The following is a 14,031-nucleotide window of genomic DNA, read 5'->3' as shown; positions in this document are numbered from 1 at the left end:
TGAGTTCCAAGCTGAGAGCTATCACTGAGTTTCTCTTGGCGGAAAACCAGAGCATCGGAGATATTCATAGGCGCTTGTACATCTACATACACACTCCGCAATCCACCATACGGTGCGTGGCGGAGGGTACCTCGTACCACAACTAGCATCTTCTCTTCCTGTTCCACTCCCAAACAGAACAAGGGAAAAATGACTGCCTATACGCCTCTGTACGAGCCCCAATCTCTCTTATCCTATCTTTGTGGTCTTTCCGCGAAATATGAGTTGGCGGCAGTAAAATTGTACTGCAGTCAGCCTCAAATGCTGATTCTCTAAATTTCCTCAGTAGCGATTCACGAAAAGAATGCCTCCTTTCCTCTAGAGACTCCCGCCCGAGTTCCTGAAGCATTTCCGTAACACTCGCGTTATGATCAAACCTACCAGTAACAAATCTAGCAGCCCGCCTCTGAATTGCTTCTATATCCTCCCTCAATCCGACCTGATAGGGATCCCAAACGCTCGAGCAGTACTCAAGAATAGGTCGTATTAGTCTTTTATAAGCGGGTCTCCTTTACAGATGAACCGCATCTTCCCAAAATTCTACCAATGAACCGAAGAAGACTATCCGCCGTCCCCACAACTACCATTACATGCTTGTCCCACTTCATATCGCTCTGCAATGTTACGCCCAAATATTTAATCGACGTGACTGTGTCAAGCGCTACACTACTAATGGAGTATTCAAATACTACGGGATTCTTTTTCCCATTCATCTGCATTAATTTATATTTATCTATATTTAGAGTTAGCTGCCATTCCTTACACCAATCACAAATCCTGTCCAAGTCATCTTGTATCCTCCGACAGTCGCTCAACGACGACACCTTCCCGTACATAATGTCTACGAAGACATGGCAAGGAACAAAAGCAGGGCGACTCGTTGGGCAAGGCGTCTGGCATCATGGCAACAAGGTCGCACAAACCTATCATCCCTGTCGCGTGCCGGGCGCGCACACCCTCAGGAAACTGAAAAAAACTTCAGCGCGTTCGTCCCCACAAAAACGAACTTCTCCTTCTCCATGACAAAGCAAGGCATTACACACGTCTGCGCCCCCGTGAGGAGCTCGCAAAACGTCATTGCACTGTTCTTCCACATCCACCCTGCAGCGCACATCTTGCACTTCCCAACTCTCATCTGCTTGGCCCAATGAAGAGTGCACTCCACGGGAAACACCAGCAGTACGTGGATGGTAGGGAGGTTTTTGATGCAGCAAGACGTTGTCTTCGACGTTGACCAGTTCGGTGGTGCCATGCGAGCGTACAGGCCCTACCAGTAAGGTGGCGTAAGGCCGTCGCACTAGAAGGAGATAATGCTGAAAAATACGGTAGCAAAAAGTCCGGGGAGTAACAGGGTGTATTGGAATCCTGAATAAAACCAACCTGCTTTAAGAAAAAATGTGTTGCTTTACTTATTGATCGCCCCCTCGCAGATTTTTAAAAAATATTTTAAAGTATTTGGCGGGTCGGGGGGGGGGGGGGGGGGTTGGAGAGGTGGCTACAACGATTGTAGTCACTTATTCCTATTTCTTTTTTGAAACAATATTCCATAGTAACTAATAACTCAAAATATGTAGACACAAACTAATTATGATTGTGCAATTGAGAAAATATACACTTAAAAAAGACCTGGCGGGAGTAAGTACCGATGTAATCATGACTTTTGTTTCTGGATGCAAACAAGGCCTGGCATCGACAAGTGCGCGAATTGAAGACACCGACACACCACCTTCACGAGACAGCCTGCTCATAACTAGCTGCGGAGAGCCAGTTGTCTGCCGTACAATCCGAAGTGTTCTAATGGCTGTCGTAGCCAGGAAATCAGAGCTACCTAGTGCGCCTGCTACAGTGAAATGTCATCGTTTTATTGGCTGCCGTAGCCAGGGTATCTATTGCGTTAGAGTCCTTTTACAGCTGCGCAACATTGCTCGGCCCCATAATACGAGTCCAGGGACTTAACCATTGCATCACCTAAATTGTTCTGCCTCTGTTGGATATTGTCCCCTGATGCATTCCCTCCTTCTCAGGAAAAATGGCCTTACCAGTGTGTAATGTATTTTAACAGAACGCTGTCTAAACGATCACACCGGTTACTAATTTCTGCAGATGAAGAGATTAAAGTTGTTTCCAAATTATTGTGGAAGTAATTTAAATATGTTACCAGGGGTGACTGGCTCTAACACACACACAAAAAGGTTGTAAGTGGTCACAGTGACACTCGAATTTGAGGATGATTATACAGGGTGTTACAAAAATTTATGGCCAAACTTTCAGAAAACATTCCTCACACACAAATAAAGAAAAGATGTTATGTGGACATGTGTCCGGAAACGCTTAATTTCCATGTTACAGCTCATTTTAGTTTCTTCCACCTACGCTCAATGGAGCACGTTATCATGATTTCATACGGGATACTCTACCTGTGCTGCTAGAACATGTGCCTTTACAAGTACGACAACATGTGGTTCATACACGATGGAGCTCCTGCACATTTCAGTCGAAGTGTTCGTACGATTCTCAACAACAGATTCGGTGACCGATGGATTGGTAGAGGCGGACCAATTCCATGGCCTCCACGCTCTCCTGACCTCAACCCTCTTAACTTTCATTTATGGGGGCATTTGAAAGCTCTCGTCTACGCAACCCCGGTACCAAATGTAGATACTCTTCGTGCTCGTATTGTGGACGGCTGTGATACAATACGCCATTCTCCAGCGCTGCATCAGCGCATCAGGGATTCCATGCGACGGAGGTGGATGCATGTATCCTCGCTAACGGAGGATATTTTGAACATATCCTGTAACAAAGTGTTTGAAGTCACGCTGGTACGTTCTGTTGCTGTGTGTTTCCATTCCATGATTACTGTGATTTGAAGAGAAGTAATAAAATGAGCTCTAACATGGAAAGTAAGCTTTTCCGGACACATGTCCACATAACATATTTTCTTTCTTTGTGTGTGAGGAATGTTTCCTGAAAGTTTGGCCGTACCTTTTTGTGACACCCTGTATAAGTTTCAATGCGCTCAACGACATGGTTATTAGCGCCTTTGCAATTGCTGAGCTAAATGATTAGTGCGAATAAAGTATTCCACACAAGATCGAAGGGCCATAGGCAGATTCCATATTTCTGGAAAGCGTCTGGCAAGGTGCCCCACTGCACGAAGGTACGAACATACGGACTAAGTTTCCAGATTATGTGAGTGGCCGAAGAGTTCTCAAGTGACAGAATGCAGAACTTTATCCTCGAAGGCGAGTGTTCATCAGATACAAGGTTATCGTCAGGAGTGCCCCACAAATTGTGACGGGACCACTCTTACTCTCTATATATGTAAATGATCTGACGAACAGGGTGAGTAGCAATCTGCGGTCGCTTGCTGATGAAGGTGTGTTGTACGGGAAGTTGTCGACCACGTCCAGCAGGGTTTATTGGCGACCACCTACTTGAACAATTTGTTTTGCAACAGTGCCGAAATGGACGCTAGTATGCGAATTTTTTGCAGAAAACTACCTTTTTTACTGGAGTACGTACCTTCAGCAATTCGTCAGATTATGTGGCTTGCGCATGACGTAGCATCAGCCAACTTTCGTATCACTTTTCGTCAGTACCTCATCATCTTCGAGATTTTGACTTGTAGGAGCATCTGAAAGTGTCGTGTATGCTGTGACACTATTAGGCTATTGTATGGAGCATTCGAAAGTGTGAGGCGATCCATGACGCGGCTTGTATTGCAATATCTCTTGGCACCCACTTTGAACATCTTTTGTAACATGGAAGAAATAAATACCATGTTATGTGTAATATAATGTACCAGAACTAATTTATTTATTTCAGACCCACTGTTCATTTCCGGATATATTAACTCTTTTGTTCCTTCTCCTTACGTTTGCGTTCCTACTTAATATTTATCCTGTATAGTATGCCACGTTATCAAATTCTACTGATCAAGGCTGAAAGGTAAGGGGGAAACATTCGGAATGTGTGATTTTTTTTAAAAAAGTACTATAATGTCATTTTGTAAAAGGATTGAAATTGAATGAATGAAGACTGGAGCTGAAAATTTTCAGTGGGTGTCAACGATTTTTCCAGCTTTAATAAAAACATGGTGCAGATACAAAAGGAGCGTTAGACTATAGACCCACACTTTAACATTACAATGCGTACTCCCGTAGAATTCACCTTACAGACAAAATAATGTCTTAAAAATGAATCAAACGGTAAGCCGTATGTCAGATTTAAGAGTTATCTTTTTTAGTTCTCCTCTTTGATTTAGTAAAGTTTAAATCTATCTTGCATTAGTGTATTCACCTTACGAATTGTATAACAGGCCGTGGAGCAAATTATTACAGCGCAGCGGTGTTATTAAATAGCTAAGCTGTAAGAAATTGACTTCGTCGTCATAACAATATCATCACGAAAATAGCAAATATTAGTAAGTGGAGCTTATGGTATTATTTTTGTTTACAGGTAAAAAACCGCAATTATAAAAAAAATCATTCGTCAACGTTACCAGTGGGGCTGATCTAGAGCTTATTCAATGAGTCTAACAAATTTCGTGACACTGAAGAAAACACAATGACCATAAACGTGAACCCCTAGTAAATTACGGTAATAGAAAACTTAACTCGTTTTCAGCATTCGTATTAAGATAATCACACCCCATTACAAAAGCAAATAAGTACAGATTGGATTGCATAGTAGCAGTTGTTTGGAAACATGTTTCTTAAAGCTGTGAAGAACAAACGGTTCTACAACTTTTTTATTTAGGCACTAAAGCTCAAACTACTCACACATCAAAGTCAAGTATTAACACAGGATTTTTCCTTCACATGTTGTCGTGTTTTGTCAACGCTGTCTGACAGACAGACGTCTTTTAAGCTAAACAAAGTACGTGAACCACCCTGGTTTAAAATAGAAGCTGAATAATGTCACTGAGGCGGCAAATAGCTTTAGCAAGCAAGTGCAGTTCAATTTACAATATTTGATGCTAGATAAACAACATGCCATCTACAACACAATTTCGTTACGACGTGCAAACTAAATTCTCTAAGAACGATTAGGCCAACAGCTTTACAGACATGATCTGACCATCTTACCATAAAACAGTGTTCAGAAGTCTTAATCTCTATTAAGTGTTTCAGTTTTAACTTAAGTTATTAGTCTGTCATTCCTGTCAGTCTGATATAAGTCCAGGAGAAGAACGATACAAATCACCTCCTCGGAAGGTTTGATAACTACGGTACTGGAAATCATGAGGCTAAAACCGGTCTTCGAGAATTTCTCTGGTAACAAGAAATGAACCTCTTATTAAAGACTATTTAAAGAAATGTGAACGTACGAACCTCGGCACGTCTGCAGTTTTAGCACAAAGTAAATGCGTGCGGAGAATAGTGCGCTTTTTGTTGTCGTCGATTGGTTTTTCTACGTGTCAGACGTCGCAATTCACGACTTGTCATAGAATACCAAATATATGATATGGCAATGGTCTATTCCTTTACAAAACCTAGTCCCATTGTTCACGGTCGACCGTCAAATAACCAACAACACTTAACGACAGCGTCCTCCTCGATGTAAATATTTGGGTTGCAACGACAACAGAACGCAGGCTTCATTCCGACTTTATCAACGAATTTATGACTGACGTGCTGACAATCATGAAGAAGCAACTTCACATGTCTACTGAGCTGTCTTTTTGGTAACATGACAGTCGTACTAAACATTAAATTCAAAAGAAAAGCGATATTTTTGTGCAACAACTCACCATCCTTTGCCTTCGACGAAGAATTCGTAGAACTTTTGTCCACTTGACAGTTCATACTTCATACATAAGATCTACAATGCAATAAACAAATCACTCTCACCGAATCATTTCAGTCATTCCGAATGAACCAAAACACGGACAATTTTTCAACACGCACATCCAACACCCCTCACGACAACCGCCATTGCCGACTCAAAGCATAACCTTTCACAGATGACGGTATACAGCGACTTCCATGGTTAACATCTGCATACTCTCTGGACCGCTTGTACTACCCCCTGTTATGTTCTGCGTGAATTATATGGTCCTGGCGGCAGATTTAAACGGTCGTGCGTATTATAGACGTGCGCGTGAGCCCAATGAATGAAATTATAGTTTCTTCGAGAAGCTTACTGAAGTTGTTTGCTAATTCATGTAGTAACGCACTATGCAGCTCTTGGATGCGGGCAGTTCCTCTATTTCAATAAAGTAGTTAAGCAAATATTACTGAACTAAAATATTACAGGCTATAATTTAAGCGTATATACTAATTAGGAAATGAGAAAATTTTTCAAATGAAATTTGCTCTGAAAGCTTCTTTTGGATAAAATTTCCAGTTCCAATAGTAACTGAAAGAAACAAAAGGCAAACACTGCGTGAAATAAAAAAAAGAAAGATTTGCACACTGAACGAAGGTTTTTCCTACCAATAAAACTAAATACTTTTGGCATAACTCAGTAACAATTTAGGATTGTGAACATGCAAAATCATTAATATTTTAAAGTGCGTGAATGAATTGCAGACACGAAATTAAAAAAATCTAAGAATATCTGTATCGTAAAATATAAACATTGTACCTTGCACGATTAGAAATCCACTGGGGGCTACACATACAAACTTACTGCCACAAATAAACTACCAGAGAAACTCATGAAACAAATACATAAAGAAACACGTGTTTATCTTAACGTATAGAATATAAGATATTCAGCGCAAGAAAATGTTTGCAACATATAATTATTATTTAGGTCATGTCGAAAAACTACATAAGTTTGTTGATGGCATTTACGTCGGTCCAATATTTCGCATAGCAGGAAAAAAAAACAAATTAAATGTCTGTCAGAGAACCTTTGTAGTGCAATTCAAAGAAGGTTTTCATCCGAAATCTGTCAACTTTTTAAATGTGCTAACGAAATCTGCGTTGCAGTATGTAGATTATTATCTGTCGCTGTTTTTATCTTTGGAGTAGAAGATATTTGGAATTTTGACGGTCGCGGGAGAAGTTGTGGATATGCAATCGGATTGTGCGTTTGTGTGTTTTTTGCGGATGTGTTGCAAAAGTTGAACGATTATGTTTTCGTTTGTAACTTAGCCACAACAGCTGGAAAGATTTTATTGAGCATGTGAATGTTAACCTGCAAGATTTCAGATTCGAAGAAGTTGTTTGCTGTGGGGATACAATTTATTGTTTTTCTTTTGGCTCTGAAACATTTAGGCAAGTTTTGTATCACACGAAGCTGCTGCACAGTTCGCAGAGAAAAGAAATCTTATAAAACTGTAAGAATTTGTATTTACTTTTTGAGTTAATTTCGCGATTCCCATCGAAATATAAATCCGTAATGGGTTAATTATATGTTCTACAGATAAACTTTACATTTTGTATGCAAACGATGACCGATGAGTCAGTGCACAAATTCCAGTAATTAGTTTGTTTCTGTGGGATTCTAATTGCAGGCTATTTAGAGATTACTTAGCTGCACAATGGCTTAAATTTACTGACAAATTCAACAGTTTGACAAAAGATATTTAACTACTTGTGAAACACACAGTTTAACAATAGCATACAGATTTTTTCCTTGTATGCTCCATATACCACTGGTGTACATGCCTACTTTGTAAACTATTATGTAGTATAGAAGAAACCTAGTGTTTTGTGACCCCCGTCGAGTTTGAATACGGTAGTGATGAAATTTATTGTATTCACCTTACGAAAGAAACTCATAAGTGTTAGTGTGTTATAGGACAGTTAAACAACATTGACCTTTATTGGAATTTCAGGCATTGTTAACATGATAAGTTAGTTACATGTTCCATAGGTCATTTGAATGAACGATTCTTTTATCAATATAACGTTGAAGGAATCATTTTACAGGATTTGTATACGTAATGACTATTAGTGAACACATTGTTTAGTCCTATTGGTGCAAGTATACCTAAGAAAAGTGTTTTTTAAGGTATAATGTTGAATGAAGCATATGGTATGCAAAAAATAAGAATTACAATACAGTAATCAAACTAGAAGGCCTGTATACAGCTGAAACATTGTGTCCATCACCATTCATGGCCCAGATGAAAGGTTGGAGATTAAAGAAGGGAAGATATTAAGAAAAATCCTTAACTTCAGATGTCACAAGAAACTAATTCACATGAAAAAGTAGACCCTTTGACAAATTTCCAAGAAACACTCAGACACAATCAAGAAAGGAAGAAATGATTTTTATGGACACACCCTCTGAATGAATCCAGATTTATTAACAAAAAGAAATTTTGACTCCTTTCACAGTCAAAAAATCCAGCCAAATTGGTTTAAGGAAACAGAAGGACTTAGAGAACCCTAAATCACAGAAAATATGCTTTTGGATAAAATTTCAAAAAAACAACCAATGGTAAGAAAATGAGGTTCCAACTCAAAATGAAAACCAAACAAACAATCCAAATCTCTGACAAAAGAAAAGGGAAAGCAAGATCAAATGCAATGAAACAATACTAGGCTAAGAGAAAAGCACATAAGTAATTGATTGATTTAATGTACCTCAAAGTGGGTTGAAATGAAGGAAGAAGAAGCAGCACATATTAGGCACTACTTCCCAAATTTAATACCCTAGGCATGCATACATTAATTGCCATAACCCTAAAATGGGAATAGAAATACATTTACGTGACTTCTTGATCGGAATATAGAAGTATTTGCTTGTCTTTGTGTGAATGATTTCAAGTAGCTGTGTTTAATGTGAAACCACACAGATATCTGTAACTTCTAAAAGATTATGTGCAGCAAACATATTTTTGAATGTATTTTGGCCCTAATGCCATGTAGATCAGAATTATGGGATACTTTTCAGATAATTTGTAAAAATCATATAGACCTCATAATTTATTTGCTCATGTGGTTGTTTGATTGTAATTGATATCTGATTAAAAATGTGAGAATTATCCACTGACTGGATAAACTTTGGATACACCTAACATTTGATGGGAAAACAAGACACACTTAAATTCAACCTGAAAATTTCTGTTTTAGATGTTTCAGATGGGTTTTATTTTTTTGTAGAATGCTTGGCACATAATTTTTTGATGACTGGGATATTATTTTGATTTTCTTTGATTTCCTAGCCAACTTAATGTCGAGCTGTTTATAATAATGGGGTAGCCCGTAGGTGTGGAATATACCTCCTTATGCTGCTGATGTGAGCCAATAATATTTGTAATTTCTGCAGGCCTATTGCGTTCCTGATTTGAGTTCTACTGTTAGAAATGTCATCTTTTTTTTTCCACTGCAGTAAGCAGTGCTCTCATATATATCTTTTGTATATGTGATAGCAATTTAGAAACTCTGTATTAGCATGTTGCTTTTGTAAAGAATGAGAAATTTGAGTGTCTGGGAGGACTTTCTAATACTTACAGTCACCAATCAGTTTTGCTTCGCTACTACTAATGAAGCAATTACTTTTGGAAAAACTTCCTTAAAAATTAATGTAAACAATATGCTTTGACATCTACAGTGTTTTCCATACACACATCGTCCTAGGTTTGTTTTGCCTATGCTCTGGAAAAAGTCTGTAATTTACATTCTGAGATCTGTTTGCAGTTGCAGCCCCATAGTGTTGCAGGGTTCACCAAGCCCGTCTTTAGCCTTGTTATCTGACAGTAGTGACGAGAGGGCTTAAGGTTTTTCATAAATACTGTACAGTTTTCGCCGTTGATATCTCTAACTAAATGGTCTAAGACTGATGTTTTTTTTTTTTTTTCGTCAATCCATACCAAGTGGTCCATCACTGGTTGCTTGACCATTTCAGAAAAAAATTTTATATTTTCTGCGTGAATTCGCCAATGTTTAGTAGTCACAAAAATATTTTTTTAAAAATTTATTGTTTATTATTTTGAAATGGCGGCCATACTTGTTCCAGGCCGCATGCGTTTTTTCGTATTTGCGAGCATCTACATTTTTTACAATTATTCAGTAGTGGATTGTCCTAAGCCTTTCAGATAAAATACATTTAGTTCAACACACTCTGGGCTACAAATGCATATGCCTTAGCTGAATGTATTCTTTAATAATTCAAAGTTAACAGCCACAAATTAAAAAAAAAACACAGTTTTTGAACAGTAGTTTTCCAAAGAAAGATTAATTTCTCAGCTTTAATATTTTTCTGCTATTACACTGTATAGTATAGTTACTTTTTATGGAGTATCAATGGTGAGCAGCTTACACTTAAAAAAATACACTATTTTAAAAAAATGGATTTTTAAAATTTTTCCATCTTGTGGCTTGGAATTTGTTTGTTGGGGGACCAGATAAAACTCTGAAAATTTCACAGTTAATAGACCTTTATGATATCAAACTTCAGTATAAATTTCAGGTCTGAGATTCAGTTGGAAGCTATGGAAAAAAGATTACAAACACAAGTCAAAAATACGTTTTTTAACATCTGCGATATCTGGTAGGCTAATCCAATAAAGTATACCAATTGCATAATGTAACACACCACATTACACTAGCTTATGATTATTTGTCAAAACAATGCTGTGATAATTGTTTCAGCAGGCTAACAATTGCAGCTGGTAGAAAAACTAAATGCAGTGCCTCAAACAAAGAGGATAAAATTAAGATTATCAGTTTACTGCCGAATTCTTAGAGTCGAGCAAAAGTTAGTGATGAATTTAATGTGTCAGAACGTCTTGTTAAATTAACAAGGCAATTAGTAAAAGTACAGGGAATTTTACCACCATTACAAAAGAAAAGTGCATCTAATTTGGTAGATGAAAACACAATCAATAAAGTTATTAAGTATTATGACGATGACAATAACAGGCATTTGATGTCTGGCAAAAAACGACTGTTTCTGTGAAAGAAAATAGTTCTAAGATTCAAACACAAGAAAGGTTAATATTGTGTAATTTAAATGAACTATTCACCAAATTTAAAAAAGAAAATCCTAACAATAAAATTGGAAGTTTAAAGTGTTGTGAGTTGAGACCAAGATGGTGTATTGTTGCAGGGTCATCTGGCACCCATAGTGTTTGTGTTTGTTTCTATCATCAGAATGTAAAGGTGATGATAGATGGGGCCAATCTTATAGTTTACTATAAAGACCTTTTTGAAGTTATGGTATGCAATATTGACAGTTACAATTGTATGATCAAGGGAAAATGTGAAGATTGTCCAGACAATTTTGAAGAATCCGAAGAAGATGATTTGACGCCTGACAATATAAATTACAATGGGTGACACAAGACAGAAGTGACAGGGTGACACTCTTAAAATCACGAGAAGAGTTTTTTGAAGTGTTTTGGTGGCTAACCTTGAAAATCTGAAAATGCATCATTTTATTGCAAAAGCTGAAAGTAAATTTTTGAAAGACAAAAAGCAAACATTGGCAGCTGATGAATGCTTGGTTCTTGCTGACTTTTCACACATCTCACATGCTGCAGTGCCTGGTGGACTTCATATATTTCAGAATATACACCTACTTCTGTAAAGTTTGGAAGGTAGGAGACGAGGTACTGGCAGAAGTAAAGCTGTGAGTACCGGGCGTGAGTCGTGCTTCGGTAGCTCAGTTGGTAGAGCACTTGCCCGCGAGAGGCAAAGGTCCCGAGTTCGAGTCTCGGTCGGGCACACAGTTTTAATCTGCCAGGAAGTTTCAGTTTCAGGAATGATTAGGACAGTTTTCTTTATAGATAAAATTGGGATGTTAACTGATGTTAACATTCAGTAATTGTTCAGTTCTGCAATTAGGAAAGGACTGTTACCCATATAGGTACTTTTGCACCTACTCTTCTAGCTGATAAGTTGATTTTACTAACACAGTCGTGAACTGGGGAAACATAAAGTTATCAGCACAATAGTTGACTTTTTGTTTACTTGCAGACCAATACGAGTTATAATCTCCTTTTGTTATCATTATGGTCCAGGCAACTGCAAATATGAGAGTAAGATAGTAGTGATTGCTGTGGAAATAGAAAGAAGATAGTTTGGATAGGAGATTTGAATGCTGATAAAGCAACATTTACTGGATTTGCTGTGTATTAGGGCCATTCTTTTATTGGAGGCATGTCAGACTCAGAAAGAGGGAATATATGTTAAGTGTTTGGTTCTGTGTTGTTTAAGAAAGTCTCAAATGCAATTTTAAAGATTTGTGCCTTTGATGTAATGATGTAGCTATACTAAAGCTGTAATGATCTTTAGCTGACCCATTGACTTGAACTTTTTAGCATTTAAATGGTATGTGGTTAGGTATGGATGCTTGGAACAGTCAAGGTAGTCGTACAGCAATTGCAAATGAGTGACTGATAGTTTCCTAATGCTGTTTCTTTACTATAAGTCTATGCCTGATTGCCTGTGCACTTGAAGTCCTAAGTCAGATTTTCACTGTAAAATGTAAGTAATTTATCTTGCTGTTTCTCCGGTGCTTTACTGCAGCAGAGCATATGCGATTCTTTTATGTTTTCAGGTGTGTCAGATTCCCGTACATTGGTGAGTGTGCATGTTTCAAGCCTGGAGTTATTGCAGTATAACAGAATGACATTCGTGTTGTATTCATGTGGAAGATCCATAGATTTCTGCAAACTTTTCATTGTTTCTGTAATATTGCACTCGGTCTTCTCTCTTCCAGTAATTTCACATATTTGTATTTTATGCCAGTTCCACAGTATTTTAGTTCCCAAAGCTCTCTCCTTCATTTTAGTCATTATTTCAATACTTAAAGAAACTGCATTTTTCAGTTTTCACTATGGTTTTAAATATCTCTTCACTTTAGTATTGTGTATATCCAGCATAATTCTACTGGCTTGAAAATGAAGAGCCATGTCTGTAGATTTTACAAGACAGAATTAGATTATGAACTATTCTCCATAAGTTTTCTTACCAAGTGTTCTTAATCTGTGTTGTATCTTCCGCTGGAGGTTTGAGTCCTCCCTCGGGCAAGGGGGTGATTGTTGTTCTTAGCATAACTTAGTTTAATTCAGTTTTTGTGTGTAACTTTAGGGACCAATGACCTCAACAGTTTGGTCCCTTAGGAATTCACACATATTTGAACATCTGTGTTGTAATTAGACTATCAATCAGTATCATGACCAAAAAACTTGACAGAAATTACCATTGTTCCCTTTGTAATATTTTATTGATGTAGTTCCTTCAGTTTAGTGTCTATGGTTCATTTTTAGGGTTTGAATCTCAGTCAAATGTACCATACTGTCTTTAAATACACAATTCCCTGAGGTACTTGTACAGAAATTGATATGTTTGTCAAATCCTATTACAGATTCTGCTGTGGCCATTATTGTAATGTACGGACTGTTAGCTGATGGTGAGAAAGTATCTGTTGTTTAACAAATGGAAATAGGGCAACCAGAATAAACAGATGCAGCAGCTTATAGTTCTAAAGCTTATTAACTTTGGTGTGTAAAAAATAAAGTAACTTGCTCATCGTATTTATGTGTTCTATGTGTGTATTAGTCCTTTCAGTGTTGTTCAGCCAAATTCAGGTCTTGTGAGTTCAAAGCTTTTAGTGTGTTTAACAGTCAACAACACAAAACTGTGCAGGAAAATATTTTAAGTAGGTTAGAATGATAAATAAATAATGAGTTCAGCCTTGTCATAACAACATGATGGATTAATAATTGTTTATGTGGTTATCAGGATCCAGGTGGTTACAAACAACAAATAATTTGAAAGCTAGAAGTGAAATAGAAAAGTGATGTTGGATTTGATGTCAGGAAGAACAATTAACATACATAATAAAAACTGCCTATTGTCTTTTCTCTACAGGATTCAAAACAAATAAATGATCATGGCAAGTTCAAGGCAACAGTTTGACAGTCTGCTTGGCGGACAATCTCACCTTCCATCAGGAGTAAACATATTGCACATAATTTCTGCAAGAGCTCAAGAAATAGAAGCATTAACAGAAGCCATAGGTATATGTCGGACATTGAATGGTAACAGTATTCTCAAGATATTAACAAGTAACTGTGGTCTT

General features: G+C 37.7%; 1 protein-coding gene and 1 long non-coding RNA gene across 4 annotated transcripts in view; one reads left to right on the top strand and one right to left on the bottom strand.

The window, feature by feature from the left end:
- LOC126251444 (uncharacterized) overlaps window positions 1-5,990 on the bottom strand; it is a 313,933-nt gene extending 307,943 nt beyond the window's left edge. The window contains exon 1 of the long non-coding RNA XR_007545737.1: window positions 5,795-5,990. This is a non-coding gene — a long non-coding RNA (uncharacterized LOC126251444). The remainder of the gene's footprint in view (window positions 1-5,794) is intronic.
- Window positions 5,991-6,983: 993 nt separating this feature from the next.
- LOC126251670 (ribonucleases P/MRP protein subunit POP1) overlaps window positions 6,984-14,031 on the top strand; it is an 81,780-nt gene continuing 74,732 nt past the window's right edge. Inside the window, exons 1-2 of one of the 3 annotated variants that reach the window (XM_049952248.1) lie at window positions 6,984-7,077; window positions 13,821-13,969. In XM_049952248.1, the coding sequence (XP_049808205.1) occupies window positions 13,837-13,969 (133 nt within the window). In that variant the 5' untranslated portion in view covers window positions 6,984-7,077; window positions 13,821-13,836. Of the gene's footprint in view, window positions 7,331-13,820; window positions 13,970-14,031 lie in introns of all 3 variants that reach the window. The other 2 variants (XM_049952247.1, XM_049952246.1) reach the window with 2 other exon arrangements.

This window comes from Schistocerca nitens, chromosome 4 (assembly GCF_023898315.1).
Source record: "Schistocerca nitens isolate TAMUIC-IGC-003100 chromosome 4, iqSchNite1.1, whole genome shotgun sequence".
In the NCBI taxonomy this organism is placed as follows: domain Eukaryota; kingdom Metazoa; phylum Arthropoda; class Insecta; order Orthoptera; family Acrididae; genus Schistocerca; species Schistocerca nitens.
Note: the sequence above shows the minus strand (reverse complement) of the source record. Positions and strands in the feature narration are given on the sequence as shown.